Source organism: Pelophylax lessonae, assembly GCF_965119305.1.
Source record: "Pelophylax lessonae genome assembly, chromosome: 1".
Classification (NCBI taxonomy): Eukaryota; Metazoa; Chordata; class Amphibia; order Anura; family Ranidae; genus Pelophylax; species Pelophylax lessonae.
In genome coordinates, this window is record NC_138768.1 from 654,542,901 (window position 1) to 654,568,126 (window position 25,226).

General features: G+C 42.6%; 1 protein-coding gene across 1 annotated transcript in view; it reads left to right on the top strand.

Moving 5' to 3' along the window:
• IL15 (interleukin 15) overlaps positions 1–25,226 on the top strand; it is a 167,404-nt gene that overhangs the window by 103,407 nt on the left and 38,771 nt on the right. Inside the window, exons 3-5 of the mRNA XM_082248941.1 lie at positions 4,761–4,843; positions 4,998–5,003; positions 6,890–7,116. Of these exons, the coding sequence (XP_082105067.1) occupies positions 4,761–4,843; positions 4,998–5,003; positions 6,890–7,116 (316 nt within the window). The remainder of the gene's footprint in view (positions 1–4,760; positions 4,844–4,997; positions 5,004–6,889; positions 7,117–25,226) is intronic.

Sequence of the window (25,226 nt, forward strand, 5' to 3'; positions counted from 1 at the left end):
CTCCAAGACACAATACTAAGGCTTCTGGATATAAACTTGAACACATCATAGCTTCTTTGATCACGGATAGTTTAGCAAGTGGAGGATTATATATACCCAAAATGACAAATGGCATATCATAAATTTGAGCCCGTACAAATACATATCGACCTTCAGAATCAACTTTTTGTCTAAGACATTGCCATGAAACAGATTTCTGAACAAGCAACGAGACCCCTCTAGCATATGTAGAGTAACCAGAATGTGCTGACCATTGAATCCAGGGTTTACACAACTGATTTGTTGTATCTGGAGTCAAATGTGTCTCCTGCAAGCAAATAATTTGCACTTTTAGTTGTATTATGTTTATAATTACCTGAGATCTTTTTTGGGCGGTACCCAGACCCCTAACATTCCAGGATATACATTTACATTGAGTAATCATTATAATCAAATCTAAAGATTACACTAGAAAACCCCTCCTACCAGGGGGGTCCATCACTCTGGTCATCCATCTGATCCATCTCCAAGAACAGTGTGTTTATATTTTGCATTATAATCAATACCAAAGTTTAAGAGCCCATTCAGACTGGCGCAATCCGACTTTGGGGGGCGACCTGTGAAGTCGCGGTGCACAGCGTGGGGATTTAACATTCGCCATAAATCCTTCCATCCAAATTCCTCCACTAACTGACGCAACATAGGAGACCTTCGCTTTTTTAAAGGGGGACCGTGCCGATCCAAAGATGGATCCCACAGAAGATTAAAATCTCCAAGACACAATACTAAGGCTTCTGGATATAAACTTGAACACATCATAGCTTCTTTGATCACGGATAGTTTAGCAGGTGGAGGACTATATATACCCAAAATGACAAATGGCATATCATAAATTTGAGCCCGTACAAATACATATCGACCTTCAGAATCAACTTTTTGTTTAAGACATTGCCATGAAACAAATTTCTGAACAAGCAACGAGACCCCTCTAGCATATGTAGAGTAACCAGAATGTGCTGACCATTGAATCCAGGGTTTACACAACTGATTTGTTGTATCTGGAGTCAAATGTGTCTCCTGCAAGCAAATAATTTGCACCTTTTAGTTGTATTATGTTTATAATTACCTGAGATCTTTTTTGGGCGGTACCCAGACCCCTAACATTCCAGGATATACATTTACATTGAGTAATCATTATAATCAAATCTAAAGATTACACTAGAAAACCCCTCCTACCAGGGGGGTCCATCACTCTGGTCATCCATCTGATCCATCTCCAAGGACAGTGTGTTTATATTTTGCATTATAATCAATACCAAAGTTTAAGAGCCCATTCAGACTGGCGCGATCCGACTTTGGGGGGGCGACCTGTGAAGTCTGTGAAGACTTCGGCGCGACTTGCAGAGACTTCATATAATTGAAGTCAATGCAAGTCGCCTCCAGGTCACCCCAAAGTAGTACAGGACCCTTTTTCTAAGTCGGAGCGACTTGTGTCGCTCCTATTAGAGCGGGTCCTGTACTACTCAATGGCGAGCGACCGACCGCGACTTGTCAGGCGACTTGGTCCTCTGACAAGTCGCGCTAGTGTGAATGGACTCTAAATGAGCACACCGGAAACAACAATTTTCAAGATAAGAAAAAAAAAGGGAAAAAAGAAAATAAAAAAAAACCATCGTGCACATATGACAAATTTTTAACCAGTATCTCATAAAGAAAAATTATTGGGACATTGCCCAAGCATACAAACATTCATATGCCTAAGCAATTCGTGACCGCGGCCTCCACCCAAGCTCCCCTATAAATCCAGATTTAACATGGACCCTTAAAAAAAAAGAAAAAGCAGGAGAAAAAAAAAAGGAGGAAGGGGCATAGTAATACCAGAGGGAGAGGAGGAAACAGAGGGGGAAAAAAAGGGAATAGGAAACACAACCAACAAGCAAAAACAAAAAACAAAAAAAAAAAGGGGAAAGGGGGAAAAAAAAATTCCCCTACTCTTTTCCCAATCTCTCTCCCCCCCCCCCCCCCGAGGTAAAGGAAAAAAAAAACCCAAAAGACAATCTTCTCTTTCCACCGCAGCATCTTCTTACTGACTGAATCAGTCAATATAGAATATCTTTACAGGAAAAGAAAAGAAGAAGCAATACATCTGTTCCTTTTTCTTCACTTTATAGTTCCTTTTGAGCAAAGCCATTCTTGCACACTTTCTGGAGAATTGAAAAAAAGTACTCTTCCATCCTCTTCCACCCGGAGCCTTGCGGGGTACATCATAGAGTAGTTAATATGGTGATCTTTTAGCTTCTTTTAACCTCAATAAAGGTAGCTCTCAATTTTTGTAAGTCCACTGAAAAGTCAGGGAAAAAAAATACTTGAACATTTTCATATTAAATGATGCCTTTTTGTCTAGCTTTTCACAGGATAAGGTCTCGGTCTTTGCAGTTCAAAAAATGTGCTAATAAGGGTCTTGGTGGAGCCCCAGGTGCTGGTAATTTTGCAGGTATTCTATGGGCCCTTTCTAATGCAAAGGCTGTGGAAAAGGCAGTCTCTGGGAATAAAGTTTTAATCCATGTCTCCACAAAATCTCCAGGATTTTTACCCTCAGTCCTTTCCGGCAAACCCACAAGTCTCATATTATTACATCTCAGTCTATTCTCTAAATCATCAACTTTTTGATTCAAAAATAAAGTTTGCTTTTCAACTGCAAGTGTCCGATTGTGTAGTGGGGCATAGTTATCCTCTATTTTAGAGATCCTGTTTTCAGCTTCAATAACCCACTCTCTGATAACTTGTACATCATGCCGCAATAGACCTATATCCGTTTTTATTTCTTCCATTTTTCCAGTCAACAAAGTACTGCTGGCTGTAATAGCAGCCATAGGTTGAGAGTGTACCTGTTCCGTGTGATCTTTGCTGGTTTCTCTGCCAGCATACTAATCAGCGTGTTACCGCTGCTTCCTCCACTCCGAGTGTTTGGCAGGCTTCGGCCTGCTTCCTGTTTCTCAGACCGTACAAACTCCTTCAGGCGTTCTGTTGCCATGGCGGGGCGCTCTTTAACCGACTCCTTGCTCATACCGTCGATCAGGTGTTTAAGGTCTCCAGAGTATCATTCAATGTGTCCGGGTCAAGGTTAGTTCAGGATAGCAGCGGAGCTCATGTGGAGGCCGACGGAGCTCTGATCACATGGGGCCGGCCATCTTGCCGGCTAGCCACACCCCCGTCTATTCCAACAGGCTTTAACAAACTAGTACTCCTCTCCTGGTGATAACCTCCACCCAGACATATCTCCTATGTCTCGCTTGGTGTTCCATCCTCGGGACTCTACTTCCCTCTTCTCTATTTTCCTTTCCTTTTCTGACTGATCTTTCCTTCCCTTCCCCTCTTTTTCCCCTACACCCATATATATTCTGCCACCACTACAATAACCTCATCTAAAACGGTTCAACTTAGAATAGCCTCGAAATGGATTTTCGATAACATGCTTACGCAAGGTACTGCTCGAGCAACTTGACTGGTCCCTTTTGTCGAATGCTGCTTCTCTTGCTCATCATGCAGAGTATCACTCTTAGTTCAAGAAACTGCTAGAGGGTCTCGTTATCTAACCTCCCCCCTTGTCACAGATTGATCCCATAAGGGGTGCTGGGGGAGATGTGACAACACCACAATTCTCGCCCCCGTACCACGATAATGCATCACTCTGCCCTATTCATATTCATGTTGTCATTATCTTGCCATTGGTGTGTAACCATGCATACTTTTGTTATGTACAACAGGATATGGATGTGTTTGTAAGCATTTCTTCTGAAATTGTTCTTTTTGAAAACCTAATAAAACATTTTGAATGATAAAACAATCATTATTTCGCGCATTAACGTGCATTGCACTTAGTCAGTCCTTTGAAAATAATGGTCTTGTGTGATGCTTTTGTGCATTGGGGTGCCTTTCAAAATATAAGGCACTGCAATGCGTGTTATGAGCTTACTGCGTTTTGCAGTATTGTGCACATTACCAAAACACAAAATCCAAAAAGGTCCTATGTCTTACCTGAGCCATGTAGGTTTAGATAGAGTTTTTGTGGCTGTTTCTTGCATTTTTTTCCCCAGAGACACAACAGGAAATAAGTGAGTATCTTCTTAAAATGAAAAAAATTCTATCACTGAAAGATAGCCAAGACATTATTAAGAGCACCTAAGGAAAACCTGTAAGATTTTCCTCTTCTACAGTAACTCTAACAATTGCAGTATTAATCATAAAGAAAAGGTTTGTTGGGTGCTTGTGCTGAGAGATGGGTCCCCAATTCAGGGGTCTTGATGGGAGAGGGCGATCAAAACGATGACTGGACTTCTGAGGTGCACAATTGAACTATGCCAACACCAAGGGCAGCTCTAAGAGGCAGAAGCGAAGTCCCGCTGGCAGACAGAAGAGAGAATAGGCACCGCTGAGTGTAGCAAAAATGATTTTTTGCACAACAATAGTGTAGACCAGTGTTTATGGCAGCATGGTAAGGGTGGGAGGATCTGGACCAAGCTTGAAAAATCATAAGCTTTGATTTTTTTTTTCTTATGCTCTGTCCACCTATGGTCATTTGTAGTTAAATTCAGCAAATAAGCTGAAACCATATCTGTGTAAATGTGGCAATTGGCTGTACCATACCAGTTTTTGATACAAACTCAGACCTGAATATAAAACATAGAAACATATTGAAACAGGATTATGGGAATTATCCTCAGAGGAGGCCATAAATGTTCACTGTTCAGTCTTTAAAGTCTCCTGTTTTTTTTCTTTAGCTATGTTATTCCTGGGTGGTGTAACAGAATCCGGTTGCAATGGAGGGTAATTCGTAGTGATCTGACACATGTCTATGAGGCAAGTATAATTTCTTGTTTAATTAGATGCTATGCACATATTTATTATTTGTTCATTAACACCCTAAGAGCTTGTGTAAATGAGCAAATGCAGCTTCCCTTAGAATGCACTCAGCTTGCTTTTGAGATTAATTTGAAGTTCTTTTATATCTTTCATAGGTGCAGGTTAGCTAGGATGAAAATAGTTAACCGAGTTCAATCAAAGAAAAAAATACAATAAATAGAAAATCTCCATATACACAACCCTATACCTACAGTTGACCCAGAAGAAGGCAAAAAACCTATATAAACTATGCTCCAATTTGATCCAATAGTAAATATTATATTTCTTCCTGATTCCCTGGATTAACAATCTCTGCTGTTATTACCTGTAAATGTCAATATCCACTTATATTTAGTGCATTTAGGAATGCATCAAGCCTTTTTTAAGCAATATATCGAGCAAGCCAGAACTAACTCGTAAGGGAGTCCATTCCACACTTTTACAGCTCTTACTGTGAAAAGGCCTTTCTGTTTGTGAAGATTAAATCTCTTTTCCTTGGTGCAATTCACCAAGGTGCAATTAACCACGGAGAATTTGCTCTGACACACTGTTTCTCTTTGAAAGTGGACTGTTTATTTGATCACTTTTAAGTGGATTATTTATTCAATCACGGAGGTGATCGTTCACAGCACTATTGTCACTTTTTATAAGTGTATGTTGTTTACTTAATTATATGAAATATTTAAAATTATATATGAATTTTGGCACTTTACATATTTATATTTCACTATTTTGGTCACAATTTTGCCTGATTTTTTAACACCTGATAATCCAGCACTTTTATATATTTATATGATTAATTGAAGATTAGCACATGATAATTTATTTATTTATTTAATAATTTGCATTTATTTATTTATTCATACACTGGAAGCACTTTAATTGTGCGGCACTAGTGATTTATTTATTGTACTGCTGGGGAGCTGAGCGGGGGGGGGGGGGGGGGTGGAGCAGCTATCCCGGTCCCAACAGCACAGGCTTCAATAGTAGAAGCATGTCTCTTTGCTGGAGGGGGCATGTCTCTTTGCTGATTATTTGGGGTTGTCTTCTGAATATATGGGGATGACTCCGCTGGATTGGGCTGTCTCTATACTTTTTGGGGATGTCTCTGCTTTATGGAAATATCTCTTTGCTATATAGTAATGTCTCTTTGCTGGATGGGCATGATTTATCTATTTTTTTTGGGGGGGGGGGGGGCTGCATTTCATTCTAGCCCTGAATGTAGTAATAAATAAATCCATATTTGTAATAACGTAATAGAAAAATAGTAATTGCTAGTTAAAGATTTTTGTGTGAGGGAAATAGATAGTTGTAGATTTTTTATGTTTTGTGAACTACAGGCAACCATAACAGAAAATAAAAAATAGATCAAAACACACCCTGTGGTAACCTCTAAATGAGTTTATTAAGCCATCTCAGGCAAAAAGTTGAACATCCAGAATTGATACACTGATCATAAAAAACCCTCCCCAAGTATCACTCCACTAAACTAAACATACCCCTATCAGAAAAATACACATCTCCAAAAACAAGTGCTCCAGTGGGAGCTGGTCTATCTATCCCCAAAGAGCCCCCTCTTCCATACCCCGTGGCCTGCCACCAGTACACATTAAACGGCCTGTCAGAGACAGATGTAGGTCGGCACCTCACCTTAAAATCACAATGGGCGAATGAGGTGTAAGACTCTACAGGATTCCGGTAAATGAAAACAGCACAAGCCCGTCAGCATGATAGTCCAAGAACACACAGATGAGGCAAAGTGTGAACAGAGATCTTCATATTGCTACATGCAGCAATACAGCAAAAGCTGAAACAATGTCTATGGAGCACCAAAAAAATTATATTGCAGGAATGATGTATTCATCAGAAAGAAAGCACATATAGCACAGTCTTCATCACCCATTCAGCGGTACACTACAGTGATCAGCAAGACAATGTAAGCATAGTCACTCAAAACACAGCCCCCAGTCTCAGGTATAACAGATATAGCGTGAAATTATTGTTGAAGAGGAAAGGATACAATTACAGGATTTAGAAATACAGTTACAGGACAGTATCAGGGGTCTGGATGAATATCAAGATCTTGAGGAATTTGAGAAATGTAACGATAGATTGAAAAAAGAAGTGGAGGAGTTCCAAAGGGAACATAAAATTGACAAACAGAAGAAATTTATAAGGGATATGACAGACTTCGAAAGTGAAAAAATCTTTGATCTTGAAGGAAGGAGAGGTACAGTGGGTACGGAAAGTATTCAGACCCCCTTAAATTTTCCACTCTTTGTTATATTGCAGCCATTTGCTAAAATCATTTAGGTTCATTCTTCTTCCTCATGAATGTACACATAGCACCCCATACTGACAGAAAAACACAGAATTGTTGACATTGTTGCAGATTTATTAAAAAAGAAAAACTGAAATATCACATGGTCCTAAGTATTCAGACCCTTTGCTGTGACACTCATATATTTAACTCAGGTGCTATCCATTTCTTCTGATCATCCTTGAGATGGTTCTACACCTTCATTTGAGTCCAGCTGTGTTTGATTATACTGATTGGACTTGATTAGGAAAGCCACACACCTGTCTATATAAGACCTTCCAGATCACAATGCATGTCAGAGCAAATGAGAATCATGAGGTCAAAGGAACTGCCTGAAGAGCTCAGAGACAGAATTGTGGCAAGGCACAGATCTGGCCAAGGTTACAAAAAGATTTCTGCTGCACTTAAGGTTCCTAAGAGCACAGTGGCCTCCATAATCCTCAAATGGAAGACGTTTGGGACGACCAGAACCCTTCCTAGAGCTGGCCGTCCGGCCAAACTGAGCTATCGGGGGAGAAGAGCCTTGGTGAGAGAGGTAAAGAAGAACCCAAAGATCACTGTGGCTGAGCTCCAGAGATGCAGTCAGGAGATGGGAGAAAGTTGTAGAAAGTCAACCATCACTGCAGCCCTCCACCAGTCAGGCCTTTATGGCAGAGTGGCCCGACGGAAGCCTCTCCTCAGTGTAAGACACATGAAAGCCCGCATGGAGTTTGCTAAAAAACACCTGAAGGACTCCAAGATGGTGAGAAATAAGATTCTCTGGTCTGATGAGACCAAAATAGAACTTTTTGGCCTTAATTCTAAGTGGTATGTGTGGAGAAAACCAGGCACTGCTCATCACCTGTCCAATACAGTCCCAACAGTGAAGCATGGTGGTGGCAGCATCATGCTGTGGGGGTGTTTTTCAGCTGCAGGGACAGGACGACTGGTTGCAATTGAGGGAAAGATGAATGCGGCCAAGTACAAGGATATCCTGGACAAAAACCTTTTCCAGAGTGCTCTGGACCTCAGACTGGGCCGAAGGTTTACCTTCCAACAAGACAATGACCCTAAGCACACAGCTAAAATAACGAAGGAGTGGCTTCACAACAACTCCGTGACTGTTCTTGAATGGCCCAGCCAGAGCCCTGACTTAAACCCAATTGAGCATCTCTGGAGAGACCTAAAAATGGCTGTCCACCAACGTTTACCATCCAACCTGACAGAACTGAAGAGGATCTGCAAGGAGGAATGGCAGAGGATCCCCAAATCCAGATGTGAAAGACTTGTTGCATCTTTCCCAAAAAGACTCCTGGCTGTATTAGATCAAAAGGGGGCTTCTACTAAATACTGAGCAAAGGGTCTGAATACTTAGGACCATGTGATATTTCAGTTTTTCTTTTTTAATAAATCTGCAACAATGTCAACAATTCTGTGTTTTTCTGTCAGTATGGGGTGCTATGTGTACATTCATGAGGAAGAAGAATGAACTTAAACGATTTTAGCAAATGGCTGCAATATAACAAAGAGTGAAAAATTTAAGGGGGTCTGAATACTTTCCGTACCCACTGTAGAAGTAGATCCCTGAGCAGATTTAGGAAACACAGTAAAGATAATAGAAAATTGGATCAGGAAGGAACTAAACCAGTATCTTTTTTAGAGCTGATAGTAAAGGGAAAGAAGAAGGATGGCCAAAGAAAAGAAAAAGAAAAAGAAGAGGTAAGAAAAATAGTAAAAGGGAGAGTTATTCAGAGCCAGGAGCAGAAGCAATCAAGGATAGAACCATCTACTTCCAAGGGAAGCAGAGTTGCTACAAGAAACCAAAGAAAGGAGATCTAAATGTTATCAATTTGACTCAACATGCCCATAATCAGGACCACCTATCCCTGCTCAAACACGGTCTGGGTTTCTCACCGTGTAATAGAGGAATTTTGTTTGATATGTATAAGGACATTTGTTTATTCCTGAGATGTATCAACTTTAAACTTATGTACCTTGGTAAAAAATCATATAAGGACACGGCAACAGGATCAACGCAGGCCCTGGTGGAACTGGGGGATAGGGAGTTCCTGGAATATATAGAGGGAAACACTTGGATGGACTCTGATTCCCTTGATTCACCACCAGTATCAAGCTTGACAAAGAAATCTACATCATTCCCCAACTTTGGGAATAATAGATACCTTAAAATGTTCCAGGAAGCTTTCACTAGGGACCTACGTGCCAGTAACTGGGAACAAATTGACTCAATTGTGGATAACCTAACTTTGGGTGAACGTAAGGCTTTAATGAAACTTAGGGAATTCCCCAATTGTATAATAAAACAGAGTGACAAAGGGGGTAATGTATTACTCTGGCAGGAAAAGGACTACCTAGAAGAAATATATAGACAACTAAATGACCCAGTTATGGGAAATGGCCAAATAATCCCTTCCCAGACTCAGTTAAGGAAATTAACTATCAATTATGTAGAGCTTAGGAGGTGGGACTCCTCACACATAAAGAATTTGAATACCTTAGGATAGGAGATTAGAATATCCCTACATTTTATGTTACACCTAAGATACATAAAAATATGGATAAACCACCAGGGAGACTGATTGTATCAGGGGTGGGGGGTCCTTTAGAAAGAATTGGCAATTGAATTTTATCTCTGCGCTTGTCTTTAATACTTTGAAGAGCTTTTTTACTGTTAAACCTAGGAGCGCAGTACTATTACCCTTTTAATTTACTATCTATACTGTTCAGTACTTGCAGCACCCGGGGATTAACCACTTTAATACAGGGCACTTCCCTCCCTTCCCGCCCAGGCCAATTTTCCCCTTTTAGCGCTGTTTCATTTTGAATGACAATTGCGCGGTCATGCAACATACTTACACCAAATTTTTATCATTTTCCCCCCACAAATAGAGCTTTCTTTGGGTGGTATTTGATCACCTGTGCGATTTTTACTTTTTGCTAAACAAATAAAAAAAGACAGAAAAGTTTGAAAAAAAAAAAAAGTTTTTTTGTTTATGTTATACAATTTTGTAAATAAATAAGTTTTTTCCTGCACTGATGAGCACTGATGAGACTGCACTGACAGGCACTGATGAGGAGGCAATGATGGGGTGGCACTGATGGGGTGGCACTGATAGGCGGCACTGATAGGCACTGATATGTGGCACTGATAGGTAGCACTGATATGCAGCATTGGTGGGCACTGATAGGCGGCACTGCTGGGCACTGATAGGCGGCATTGATGGGCACTGATAGGCGGCACTGACGGGCACTGATAGGTGGCAGTGACGGGCACTAATGGGCACTGATAGGCAGCACTGGTGGGCACTGATGGGCGGCACTGATCGCCACTGATGGGCGGCACTGATCGCCACTAATGGGCACTGATAGGCGGCACTGGTGGGCAATAATGGGCACAGGTGGGCGACACTAAAGGATGGCAATGATGGGCACTTGTGGGCAGCACTGATAGGGAGGACACTGGTGGGCATCACTGATGGGGAGGACAATGGGGGGCTCCCTGAGCCCTGATTGCCATCCCTGGTGGCCATAGTGGGCATCCCTGGGGTCATAGTGGGCATCCCTGGGGTCATAGTGGGCATCCCTGGTGGTTCTAGTGGCATCCCCCCCCCCCGAGGGTCTGCACTGGTAATCAATGATCTGATTACCAGTGCCGACCCCCCCCCTGTCAGGGGAGCCGCCGATCGGCGCTCCTTTACTCGTGCCTGTCAGGCACGAACTAAGGAAAGCCGATCAACGGCTGTTCCTGTTTTACTATGTGACCAGCCGTGATTGGACACGGCTGATCACATGGTAAAGAGCCTCCGTCAGAGGCTCTTTACCGAGATCGGAGATGCAGGGTGTCAGACTGACACCTCGCATCACCGATCGCCGCTCTGCGCGCCCCCGGGGGGCGCCCAGAGCGGTGTTATCCTGCCGCCGTCATATGACGTCCGGTCAGGATAACTCAACCACATTCCCGCCGTCATTTTGTAATAGGGCGGGCGGGAAGTGGTTAATTGTACTTGATTATACCTAATATACCCTGATAGCGCGAGAGTCACAATACATTTTTACTGTGTGTAAATTTGCTGTCCCCTCAAAATAACTCAACACACAGCCATTAATGCCTAAACTGCTGGAGACAAAAGTGAGTACACCCCTAAGTTAAAATGTCCAAATTGGGCCCAAAGTGTCAATATTTTGTGCGGCCACCATTATTTTCCAGCACTGCCTTAACCCTCTTGGACATGGAGTTTACTAGAGCTTTACAGGTTGCCACTGGAGTGCTCTTCCACTCCTCCATGATGACATCGAGGAGCTGGTGGATGTTAAAGACCTTGCGATCCTCCACCTTCTGTTTGAGGATGCCCCATACATGCTCAATAGGGTTCAGGTCTGGAGAGATGCTTGGCCAGTCCACCACCTTTTCCCTCAGCTTATTTAGCAGGGCAGTGGTCACCTTGGAGGTATGTTTGGGGTTGTTATGTTGGAATATTGCCCTGCGGCCCAGTCTCCACAGTGAAAGGAACATGCTCTTCTTCAGTATGTCACAGTACATGTTGGCCTTCATGGTTCCCTCAAGGAACTGTAGCTCCCCAGGCAGTGTGGGCAACACTTATGCAGCCCCATACCATGGCACTCCCACCACCATGCTTGACTGTAGGCAAGACATACTTGACTTTGTACTTCTCACCTGGTTGCAGCCACACACGCTTGAAACCATCTGAACCAAATAAGTTTATCTTGGTCTCATCAGACCACAGGACATGGTTACAGTAATCCATGTCCTTCGTCTGCTTGTCTTCAGCAAACTGTTTGCAGGCTATCTTGGGCATCATCTTTAGAAGAGGCTTCCTTCTGGGACAACAGCCATGCAGGCCAATTTGATGCAGTGTGCGGAGTATGGTCTGAGCACTGACAGGATGACCCCCCACCCCTTCAACCTCTACTGCAATGCTGGCAGCACTCATACATCTAATTCCAAAAGACAACCTCTGGATATGACGCTGAGCACGTGTACTCAACTTCTTTGGTCGACCATGGCAAGGCTTGTTCTGAGTGGAACCTGTCCTGGTAAACCGCTGTATGGTCTTGGCCACCATGCTGCAGTTCAGTTTCAGGGTCTTGGCAATCTTCTTATAGCCTAAGCCATCTTTATGTAGAGCAATAATTCTTTTTTCAGATTCTAAGACAGTTCTTTGCCATGAGGTGTCATGTTGAACTTCCAGTGGCCAGTATGAGAGAGCGATAACACCAAATTTAACACACCTATTCCCACCTGCGACCTTGTAACACTAACGAGTCACATGACACCGAGGAGGGAAAATGGCTAAATGGGCCCAATTAAAACATTTTTACTTAGGGGTGTACTCACTTTTGTTGCCAGCGGTTTAGACATTAATGACTGTGTGTTGAGTTATTTTGAGGGGACAGCAAATTTACACTGTTATACAAGCTGTACACTCACTACTTTACATTGTAGCAAAGTGTCATTTCATCAGTGTTGTCTCATGAAAAGATATACCGGTAATAAAATATTTACAAAAATGTGAGGGGTGTACTCACTTTTGTGAGATACTTTGTGTGTGTGTGTATATATATATATATATATATATATATATATATATATATATATATATATATACATATGCACACATACACACATTTTCTCCCCTTTCCGATATATACATTTGGTGAATCAAACAGATTTATACTCCCTCTTTTCTTGATATATAAAAGTGTTCAACTAAAAAGATTTGACAATAAACCCTGGCACTGCCTGTGTCTTATATGTGATTTGACCTAATTGATCTGTTCCATGTTTGATACCGATTTCCTCTTTCAGATATATACTGTTAGTATATATACCTTATGGCCATAGATCGTACCCAATATGGGGGTTAGCCCCCTACATATATGAAATGTTTTTTTGCGTTTTTAATTGGGAATGATTTTGATAGATATTTATGCTTTTCAGCTACAGGTTAAATTAGACCCTAATTTTTGGTCTTATCCCAAATGAGGGGCGGGACATCTTGGAGATAACCCATGTCTCATGTGTCCTGACGAAGTTCCGGGAGTGGAACGAAACATGTTGATTGAGGGATGTTCAGAGATGAGCCCCGTCTGCCCTACCTGACCACACTGTCTCACTACTGGCATATCGGCCAGTTGACTGACTTTTCCTGTCTACACGTGAGGAGAGCATAGTACAACCTACACCCGAGAGTAGTTCTATTATTGGCACCAGCACACAGATATTGAGACCATTGGATCTAAGAATACAACGGGAACCTGATAATGGAAGGAGAGCCTTAATACATATGAAGCTTTAGGAGTCATCATCGATATGGATGGAGGATCAATTGAAGGGAGCTCATAATAGTTTTCACCTGAGAACGGCTGAATGAATTGACTAAAGCACACAGATGATCAGCACTGACATTTACACAGCCTCGAGGGAGACCATTCTATCAGAAAGAAGATTGTGAGTAATATGCCATTACAGACTCCAGGCGGTTGTTAGCATGGTCATATCAGCTGTATGCAGTGGAGGGATTTTGGGTTACTCATTTAGTGGGACCACCCCTATGCTACAGGCTGGATCACACACACCTATGATAGTCAGTTTCACGCTATATCTGTTATACCTGTGACTGGGGGCTGTGTTTTGAGTGCCTATGCCTACTTTGCATTGCTGATCACCGTAGTGTGTCGCTGAATGGGTGATGAAGACTGTGCTATATGTGCTTTCTTTCTGATGAATACATAATTTCTGCAATATAACTTTTTTGATACTCCATAGGCATTGTTTCAGCTTTTGCTGTATTGCTGCATGTAGCAATATGAAGATCTCTGTTCACACTTTACCTCATCTGTTTGTTCTTGGACTATCATGCTGACGGGCTTGTGCTCTTTTCATTTACCGGAATCCTGTAGAGTCTGACACCTCATTCGCCCATTGTGGTTTTAAGGTGAGGTGCCAACCTACATGTGTCTCTGACAGGCCGTTTAGTGTGTACTGGTGGCAGGCCACGGGGTAGGGAAGAGGGGGCTCTTTGGGGATAGATAGACCAGCTCCCACTGGAGCACTTCTTTTTAAAGATGTGTATTTTTCTGATAGGGGTATGTTTCGTTTAGTGGAGTGATACTTTTTTATTATGATCAGTGTATTAATGCTGGATGTTCATCTTTTTTTGCCTGAGATGGCTTAATAAACTAATTTAGAGGTTACCACAGGGTGTGCTTTGATCTATTTTTTTTTCTGTCTTGGTTGTATTTAGTTATGATTACACAACCCCTTTGTATTTAATTAGGAAGGATCTTTTTGTGCTACATATCAGAACTCCCAGGGCTTTTTCCTTTTTTTTTTTCTTTCTTTTGTTTTTGTTTGATTGTGAACTACAGGCACATGGTCATGCTGATGTCTTTGTCTGTACTTTTTTAGATTCTTCAAAAAAGTAAATACTGGGACTATGTAAGTAATACATGTTTAAAAAATGTTCTAGTCTACATACTATATTTTGCAATAATTTGTTTCATTTTAATACAGTACCGATGGGTAATATTGTTGCCACCCACAAGTTATCTTTCAATTTCTGTTAGAAACTGAAATTGGATCTATCCACCATTTTTACCTGGAGGGATTCCAGCAGTGAGATATGTGTAGCTGGTTTACTAAGTCCACATACCTTCTATAATCATTTTCACATTATTTATTCATTTTCTATTTCTTTTACATTATGGAAGAAGTTAGAATCTATGACAAAGGTCACAGAAGTGAGGACCCCCATGCTGTGGTCATGATTGATAAAAAATAAAGTCAGGTTTAGGTGGAGTGACGCTTTTTTTTAGAGACAAAAGCATTTTAAAGTGAAAATGCATGTAACCAGACATCATTTTAAACCACCTCCCCTCAAAAAACAATATGAGAACATGTGAAAAAGGTCTAGTAATCATTAATTTGCCTGTGGCCTGGGGGGGGGGGGGGGGGGATGGTTTGGCTTTCTACCAAGAATAGATATCCCGAAAATAATTAATATACTGAACTCAAACCGGTCTCTTTCAAATGTTGTACCAATTACTCAAACCCTAATAACCACTTAAGCCCTTAAGGATTTGGCTGCTCAAAGACCAGGGCCTATTTTGCGATTCGGCACTGCGTGAGTTTAACGGACAATTGCGCGGTCGTGCGACGCTGTACCCAAATGAAATTGACGTCCTTTTTTTCCCCACAAATAGAGCTTTCTTTTGGTGGTATTTTTGCTTTTTGCGCTATAAACAAAAAAAGAGCGACAATTTTGAAAAAATAGCAATATTTTTCTAATTTTGTTATATGAAATTCTCAAAAAAATGTAAAAATCTAAATTTTCTGCCATTTTAGGGCAATTTGTTTTCTGCTACATATCTTTAGTAAAAAAAAATTGCAATAAACGTATTTTGATTGGTTTGCGCGAAAGTTATTGCGTTTACTAACTACTGGAAAGATTTATGTCATTTTTATTTGAAAAGAAAAGAGCAAAACCAGGGCCCAGGCCCTGTCCAACCCACTCAGCGCTGATGTTGTATGCGATCCAAAAAGTGGCAAACTACCACCCAGGGACAAAATGAGCAAACAATACTTGAGTAAAAACATGTCATTTTTATTGTTTTTTTTTTTAACTAGTAATGGCGGCGATCTGCGATTTTTTTTTTTTGCGGGACTGCGACATTGCGGCGGACAGATCGGACCCCTGACTGACATTTTTGACACTTTTGGGGTACCAGTGATATTACTACAGTAATCAGTGCTATAAATATGCACTGTTACTGTAAAAATGACACTGGCAGGGAAGGGGTTAACTTTATTAGTGATCAAGGGGTTAAGTGTGTCCCTAGGGGCGTGATTCTAACTGTCAAGGGGCGTGGCTTGTGATGTAACCACAGAGACATACGATCCTACATAGCAGGATCGTATAGTCTCTGCAGTTACACCAGGGAGAATGACAGGCGGCTTTGTTTACATCAGCCACCTGCCTTTCTCCCTTTGCAGCGGGAGATCGCGAATGACCAGCGGACATTGGAGCCGCCAGTCACTCGCACGGGGATGTCAGGGAACGAGCGGGGGCAGGAGCACGCTCGCCCCTATTGGCTCGTGGGCGAGTTATGTACCGGTATGTTACTTTGCCCAGGAGAGGCTGACCGCCGCAGTATATGTACTTGCGGCGGTCGGCAAGTGGTTAAGGCAGGGTTCACATATGTGCAAATTGGATGTGGGTTTCCCTGTATCAAATTTGCATGACAGGAGAGTGGAGAATGGAGCCAGTTCATACAGCTCTGGGGTGGCCACAGTCCCCATTTAAAAAGGGTCCTGTGCGTCTTTGGGTCTGGTTCAGGTGCGAATTCAGGTAAAAATGTGTACCTATTTTACGCCTGAATTGGTGAACAGGGATGCACCAGACCCCATGCTGTGAGCCGTGGCCGCAGCACATGTAAACGGAGCCTTAGGGCCCCTTTAAAGCTTTTTATGTGCTTAAAGGTGCATTTTCTTGTAGGGTTAGGCAGGTGCATTGTCATGGGTCAATGTGCACTCACCTGCATTTTGAAACATGTTTTAAATGCTTTTTTCAATTTGCAGTGGATAGGCTCAATAGACTGACCAAGGCATGGGAGTGTGTGTTTCCAACACATCAAAATGCATGTTATATGCAATTTAGGGCACTGCCATTGACAGCTATAGGCCTCTCAATACTGTATGCCAAAACACAGAAATAAAGGACAGGTTGTATTTTTTAGAACTCGCTGCAGCACTGAGATGGGATCAGACAATATCTTAATTACGGGGTACCACAACACATGCATTTTGGGTCATGTGCATTACAACTTAACAGTGTAAAATGGTCCTCAAAAGCAGGCATAAAAAGATTATTGTATGCACCTTTAATTCTAGCTATAGCCATGACTTTCTTTTTCCAGCAGATTGAATAGGTAAGGTCTAATGTCTTGGTTAGATTTTATTGCTGGTTTCTCACTGGGGAAATTTTTCCTTACTTTCTATGCAGTCACCAGAAAATGAGAAATGAAAAAATGGAACCTTCAACTGGGATACAAGAAGCCAGTGTAGAACTTGTTTTTAGTAGAGTAGGGAAGGGTTAGAAACGTTGTCGGTTTATTATTCTTCATTAGGGATGATTGTCCCAACCCACCTGAGAAATTCCATGATGAAGCCATCACTGCACACCACTAATCATAGGCAGTGAGGCATTTCCCCTCCTGCAGCTGCACATATACACTCCCTGACTAGGCTGCTCATGAATAACGGTGTGCAGGGATGACTTCCTGACAGAATTGCTCACATAGGTTGGGACTAGGATCCGAACATGCCTGAGCCCATCCCTATTCTTCATTAAATCACCAGTGAGATCTGCTCACCGATACACACAGCACATTTTCCAGTATCCATGCCATAAGTGAGTGGTGTTGGGACAAGTTTAAGCTGGCGGTGAGTGAAAGCTGTGTGTGGTACAAGAGTGTATATACACTGTTTCATTTATTTCTGCTGAAGATAAGCAGTTTTGTTTGCCCTTCTTGGAGAAATAAAGACTGTTTGCCTTTTGCATTCTTTTGCATGGAAATCTGTTGTTTTACATTTTAAAACTCACCTTCCCCTGCGATCCCCCGCCGCCCTCCCCCGCCGTTCTCCCACTGTCCCCCCCCGCTGTGTGCTCTGTCGATGCCGGTACCTGTCTTCCGACGCAGGGGGTAGGAACCGGCGGCAATTTAAGAATGTAAATACACTAAATGACATGATACAAAGTTGTGATCCTAACGGATTACACTGTATCATGCCAGTTCAGCACAGGATTGCATCTGGTGACTTTTCCAGTGCCCTGCCTGTGCTTTTCCAGTTCTTTGTGCCTGGAAAATTGAGAATGACCATGGCATCCAAATAGCATTCTTTTTGCACAAAAGCACTTTTAGACGAACTAGAAAACAGCGACAGCGAAACGGAGTTACTTGAAGAACTGAGTGATAGCGATTCGTGGGAAAATTCGTCATCAGGTACAGAAAATGACGACAGCGATGATTCTGATGTCTCTTTCTGGCACATTGCTGTGTTGGAAATTCTGAAGAATCATTTGGTATACTTCCCAAATTCCACAAGCTATGTGTATATATATATTTATATATTTATATTTATACATCATTATATATAAGCGCTGCACCTATTGCTGTTATCTATTGTATCCGTTATTCAGGACTTGTGCTAGCTGCTTTTGTGCTGTTTATTCACTGGGATTGGCGCAGTATATAACTCTCATTGCAGCTTAATAATGTCTGATACGGAAGTAGTGGAAGGGGACCAAGATACCCAAGGGTGGTACAAGAGGGTACATGGCTGTAATAGAGAGATACAAAGTACCAAAAACCAGACCGATAACAGAGAAATTAAGTGAAATTAAATTAGAAGTATATTAAATAACCCTTGGTGCTGTAAATATAAACAAGATAGGTAATCTTAAAATGTTGGAATTGAAGTTGATATGTATACTAAAAAGGTGCTATGCTCAATACGTGTTAAAGATAAAAACTGAGAATAAAGAGGAAAAAGAAAGAGTGGGCAAGGGCAGGGCCAACAATGTCTGTCTGAAATCCCAGTATAAGTGCAAATTTGATTGATGAGAGCAGCCTATGCTCCCATCCAGAAAACGATTTTTTTCCGTGCTCCATTGCTAATATGTACAGGAGTGGAGAGGTAGGACACCCTTGACTTAATTTTTTTATTGCTTGCCAACATTATCCACCCCGCCTATGAAGTTATTAGTCCCCAAGGCAGTTGCTGAGTGCTCCATCGCTAATATGTACAGGAGTGGGGAGAGAGGACACCCTTGACAGATTCCGTTAGATATAGGAACCGGATCCGAAAGTAGGCCATTCACCCTAATACGTGCTCATGGGCAGTAATACAGGGTCATCATTTTTTGAATTAATGCCGGGGGTAAGCCTATTTGTTCCAATGGTGCTTTCAGGAATGTCAAATCTAAACAATCAAAAACTTCTTCCACATCTAATAAAAGGAGACAGAGTGGGACCTTCCGTGACTGACAGTATGAGAAAATAAACAATATTTTAATAGTGTTATCCCTTGCTTCCTGGGTAGGGAAAAAGCCCACCTGATCTAAACTAATGATAGAAGGGATAACCGACTGGAGTCTAACAGCTATTATTTTTGCATACATTTTAGGATTTACATTATTAGAGAGATTGGGCATTAGCTTGAATATTCATTGGGATCTTTCTGGTCTTTATGCAAAAACTGTAATGTGTGCTTCCTAGGACTGACAGGGGAAGGAACATGAACGCAAAATCAAGTTAAATGTAGCCTTCTAGAATAGGGGCTAGAACATCCTGAAATTGTTTGGAGAAAATGGTTGTGAAACCTTCAGGGCCTCAACTCTTGCCCGATGGGAGTGCCTTAATGGGTTGATACATTTCCTCTATAGTGAAGGGAGTGTTCAATGAATCAGCAACACCCTGGTCTAGCCTTGGAAGGGCTGTATTCCAGATGTATTGAGCAATCCTTTCATGTTCCTGTGATTTTAAATTAGAATATTACCTTATTTTTTTTCTTAAAATCGTACATTTTCTAAGCTTAAACATTTAATATATTTTCTATATTCTATTGTGAATAAAATATGGGTTGATGAGATTTGCAAATCATTGCATTCTATTTTTATGTAGATTTTACACAGCGTCTCAACTCTTTTAGAATTGTGATTGTATGTTAAGTAATATATCTCTATTTATCTATTTTTAAGGAAAAAAAATATATATATATACATAGATACATACAGTGTGAGTGTGTGTGTGTATAAATACCTGTATACAGTATCTCACAAAAGTGAATACACCCCTCACATTCTTGTAAATATTCTATTATATCTTTTCATGCAGAAAAACTGAAGAAATTACACTTTGCTACAATGTAAAGTAGTGAGTGTACAGCTTGTATAACAGTGTAAATTTGCTGCCCCCTCAAAGTAACTCAACACACAGCCATTATTGTCTAAACCGCTGGCAACAAAAGTGAGTACACCCCTAAGATAAAATGTCCAAATTGGGCCCAAAGTGTCGATATTATTTTCCAGCACTGCCTTAACCACTTAAGCCCCGGAAGATTTTACCCCCATTCCGACCAGGGGGTATTTTGCGATTCGGCACTGCGTGAATTTAACGCACAATTGCGCGGTCGTGCGACGCTGTACCTAAACGAATTTGACGTCCTTTTTTTCCCACAAACAGAGCTTTCTTTTGGTGGTTTTTGATCACCTGTTCGATTTTTTGATCACGCGCTATAAACAAAAAAAGAGCGTCAATTTTGCAAAAATAGCAATATTTTTCACATTTTTTTATATGAAATTCCCCCAAAAAAAAATGTAAAAATCAAAATTTTTAAAAATTTTCGGCCAATTTGTTTTATGCTACCTATGTTTGGTAAAAAAAATCGCAAAAAGCGTATTTTGATTGGTTTGCGCAAAAGTTATCGCGTTTACTAACAAAGGGAAAGATTTTTGTTGTTTTTTTTTTTAACGCGTAATGGCGGCGATCTGCGATTTTTTTTGCGGTACTGCGACATTGCGGCGGACAGATCGGACCCTTGACTGACATTTTTGACACTTTTGGGGTTACCAGTGACATTTCTACAGTAATCAGTGCTATACATATGCACTGTTACTGTAAAAATACACTGGTAGTGAAGGGGTTAACTTTATTTGGAAGGGAGGGGCTGTGTGTGTCCCTAGGGGCGTGGTTTCTACTGTGATTGGCTGTGGCTCTAGCTGTAAGGACACTGATCAACGGATCTACATACTAGATCCGTTTTATCAGTGTCTTTGCAGCGAGGAGAATGACAGGCAGTTTGTTTACACAAGCTGCCTGACATTCTCCCTCTCCCCCGCCGATCGCCGAGTGGCCGGCGGACATCGGGTCCGCTGGTCACACGCGCGGGGGGGTCCGTGACCACGCGGGAGCGGGAGCGCGCCTCCGGGGGCGCGCGCTCGCTCCCTAGACCCTCACAAGCAAGCAACGTAGCCCTACGTTAGTTTGCCTGTGAGGGGCTGACCGCCGACGTAGATAGTCGTGCGGCGGTCGGCAAGTGGTTAACCCTCTTGGACATGGAGTTCATCAGAGCTTCACAGGATGCCACTGGAGCCCTCTTTTAACCCTGCATGACAACATTACGGAGCTGGTGGATGTTAGATGCCTCGAGCTCCTCCATCTTCCATTTGAGGATGCTCCACAGATCCTCAATAGGGTTTTAGTCTGGAGACATGCTTGGCCAGTCCATCACCCTTACCCTCAGCTTCTTTAGCCAGGCAGTGGTCATCTTGTATGTGTGTTTGGGGTTGTTATGTTGCAGCCCAGTCTCTGAAGGGAGAGGATCATGCTCTGCTTCAATATGTCACAGTACATGTTGGCATTCATGGTTCCCTCAATGAACTGTAGCTCCGCAGTGCCGGCAGCATTCATGCAGCCCCAGACCATAACACTCCGACCACCATGCTTCACTGTAGGCAAGACACACTTGTCTTTGTACTCCTCACCTGGTTGCCCCAACACACACTTGACACCATCTGAACCAAATAAGTTTATCTTGGTCTCATCAGACCACAGAACATGGTTCCAGTATTCCATGTCCTTAGTCTGCTTGTCTTCGGCAAACTGTTTGCGGGCTTTCTTGTGCATCATCTTTAGAAGAGGCTTTTTTCTGGGATGACAGCCATGCAGACCAATTTGATGCAGTGTGCGACGTATGGTCTGAGCACTGACAGGTTGACCCCCCCACCCCTTCAACCTCTGCAGAAATGCTGGCAGCACTCATATGTCTATTTCCCAAAGACAACCTCTGGATATGAGGCTGAGCACGTGCACTCAACTTCTTTGGTCGACCATGGTGAGGCCTGTTCTGAATGGAACCTGTCCTGTTAAACTGCTGTATGTTACATAGTTACATAGTAGGTGAGGTTGAATAAAGACAATAGTCCATCCAGTTCAACCTGTGTAGGTGTGTGTGGCTGTAATCATCTCACATACCCCTGAATGTTCTGATCCTTGAGATGCACGTCCAATAGTCTTTTGAAAGCCACCATACTACCCGCAGAAACCACCTCTTGTGGTAGAGAATTCCACAATCTTGTAGCCCTAACAGTAAAGAACCCCCCATGTTGCCTGAGGTTAAAACGCTTCTCCTCTAATCGCATTGTATGCCCCCGAGTCCTCATGCAATCCCTTCGACTGAACAGCTTTTTTTCTAAGCTGAGATCCCCATTGAGATATTTAAAAATTGCTATCATGTCCCCCCTCAGGCGTCTCTTCTCCAGGGAGAATAAATCAAGCGATTGCAGACGCTCTTCATAATCAAGGTCCTCCAATCCCCTAATTAGTTTAGTTGCCCTTCTCTGGACTTTCTCCAGCTCCAACACATCCTTTCTGAGGACTGGCGACCAGAACAGGACAGAATACTCCAGATGCGGTCGGACCAGAGTTTTATAAAGTGGAAGGATTATAGTCTTATCTCTGGAATACATCCCTTTCTTTATGCATGCTAATATTCTGCTAGCTTTGGCAGCTGCCGCTTGACATTGCATGCTGTTGCCTAGTCTATCATCAACCAAGACTCCCAGATCCTTCTCCATTTTTGATTCCCCCAAGGGTTCCCCTCCTAACGTGTATTGTGCTTTTATGTTTCTGGTCCCCAAGTGCAAAACCTTACACTTCTCTATAGGGATGCACCGAAATGAAAATTTTGGACCGAAACCGAAAATGCAGGATGCCCTTGGCCGAAAACCAAAACAGAAACCAAAAATGACTTTTTCCCCCCAAAAAATGTAAAATGGATAGAACAGGGGCATACACCAAAAACAGGTAGTGACGTACACCTGTCGCTGCCACCCTGTCACAGTATATGTACTGTGATGGGTTGGCAAAAGGTTAATTTAATTACCAATGGTATTTGTATTATGAAGCATGAGGGGTTAATGTATTGTCACTGCTGGTCACTCATCTATTAGTGATCGACCAGTGGCAGGTAATTAACCCCTTTGTGCTGCATTAGTGCAACCAATATCAGTGCAACCAGTGTTAATTAACACTGATACTGTTTGCACTAATGCAGTACAAAAGGGGTTAATTACCTGCCACTGGTCGGTCACTAATAGATGAGTGACCAGCAGTGACAATACACTACCCCCTCATGCTTCATAATACAAATACCAGCTCCCCCCCCCCCCATCGCCTCAGCGTCCCCCTCCTCGGGTGTCCTTCATTCAAAAGTCCCGCCTCTGGCCGGCAGCACCGCCTCTCAATGATGTCCCTACTACAATCTGTGCATTATGAATGGACAAACCAGGCGGGGGGGCGGGGCGAGCGGCCGCTATAGATCTATCTGATCCTTCCCTGTCAGCTCAGTCAGCACGACTATGTGTGAATGAGAACAGATCTGACCTGACACCGGGCGGGGGGGCGGGGGGAGCGGCCACTATTAGCTGTGAGAGCTTCACTTCCCTGACAGCGGAGATACATGCCTGTCAGGGAAGTGAAGCTCTCACATAGTTACAGCTAATAGCGGCCGCTCCGCCCGCCCCCCCCGCCCGGTGTCAGGTCAGTTTTGTTCTCATTCACACATAGTCGTGCTGAGCTGACAGGGATGGATCACATTAGTTCTCTCTATAGCGGCCGCTCGCCCCGCCCCCCCCCGCCTGGTATGTCCATTCATAATGCCCAGATCGTAGTAGGGACGTCATTAAGAGGCGGACGGCCGGCCAGAGGCCGGACTTTTAAAACCTGCCCTGCGCTGCGCCCTCCTCCTTCCCCACGGCGGCCATATTTATTTTCGGCAATGTTAACCCATTTTCGGCCGATAATTTCGGTGGCCGAAATTTCGGTGCATTCCTACTTCTCTACGTTAAACCTCATTTGCCAAGTCGTTGCCCACTCCGTTATTTTGTCCAGGTCATCCTGTAGGATATCTGCTTCATGCTGTGCAGTTATTACCCTGCCCAATTTTGTGTCATCTGCAAAAGCTGCTATTGAACTACTGACCCCGACCTCAATGCTGTTTATAAATAAATTGAACAAGGTTGGTCCCAGGACTGAGCCTTGGGGGACCCCGCTTACTACCTCAGACCAGTCTGAGTATGCGCTGTTTATTACCACCCTTTGGACACGCCCTTTTAGCCAGTTCCGTATCCAAAAGCAAACCCTGCTGTCGATACCTGCAGACCTTATTTTATAAATTAAGCGCTTATGGGGAACTGTATCAAACGCCTTAGCGAAATGTAGGTACACCACATCCACTGGTCTGCCCCTATCTAGCTCACAGCTCACCTCCTCGTAGAATGCTAATAGATTGGTTTGACAAGAACGCCCATTTGTAAACCCGTGCTGGTTATTACCGATGATGCTGTTGTCTTTAGCAAACTCTACGATATAGTCCCTTATCATCCCCTCCAGAAGTTTACATACTATCGATGTCAAACTGACAGGCCTATAATTTCCCGGGACATGCCTCTGACCCTTTTTGAATATCGGAATCACGTTAGCTTTCCTCCAATCTCCTGGTACATCTCCTGTCCTAATACTGTCCGCAAAGATCAGGAACAGTGGTCTGGATATAATCTTACTGAGTTCCTTGAGTACTCTCGGATGTACGCCATCCGGGCCTGGTGATTTGTTTGTGTTAAGTTTATCCAGCCTTTCCCTGATTTCACCCTCTGTTAGCCATAGTGGCAAGTCCTGTGTATTACTACTAACCAAACAGTCATGGTCAGTGTACCCCTCCGTTTCCTGTGTAAATACTGACGAGAAAAAAGCATTCAGCACAGTTGCTTTTTCAGTGTCCTCTGTAACCATCCCCCCATCATCGCTAATTATGTGTGCAATATGCTCTGCCCTAGTTTTTTTGCTGTTGATATACTTAAAGAATTTCTTTGGGTTTTTTTTACTATCCTCCGCTATTTGTCTCTCAAAGTCTATTTTAGCCATCTTGAATTCGTGTTTACACTTC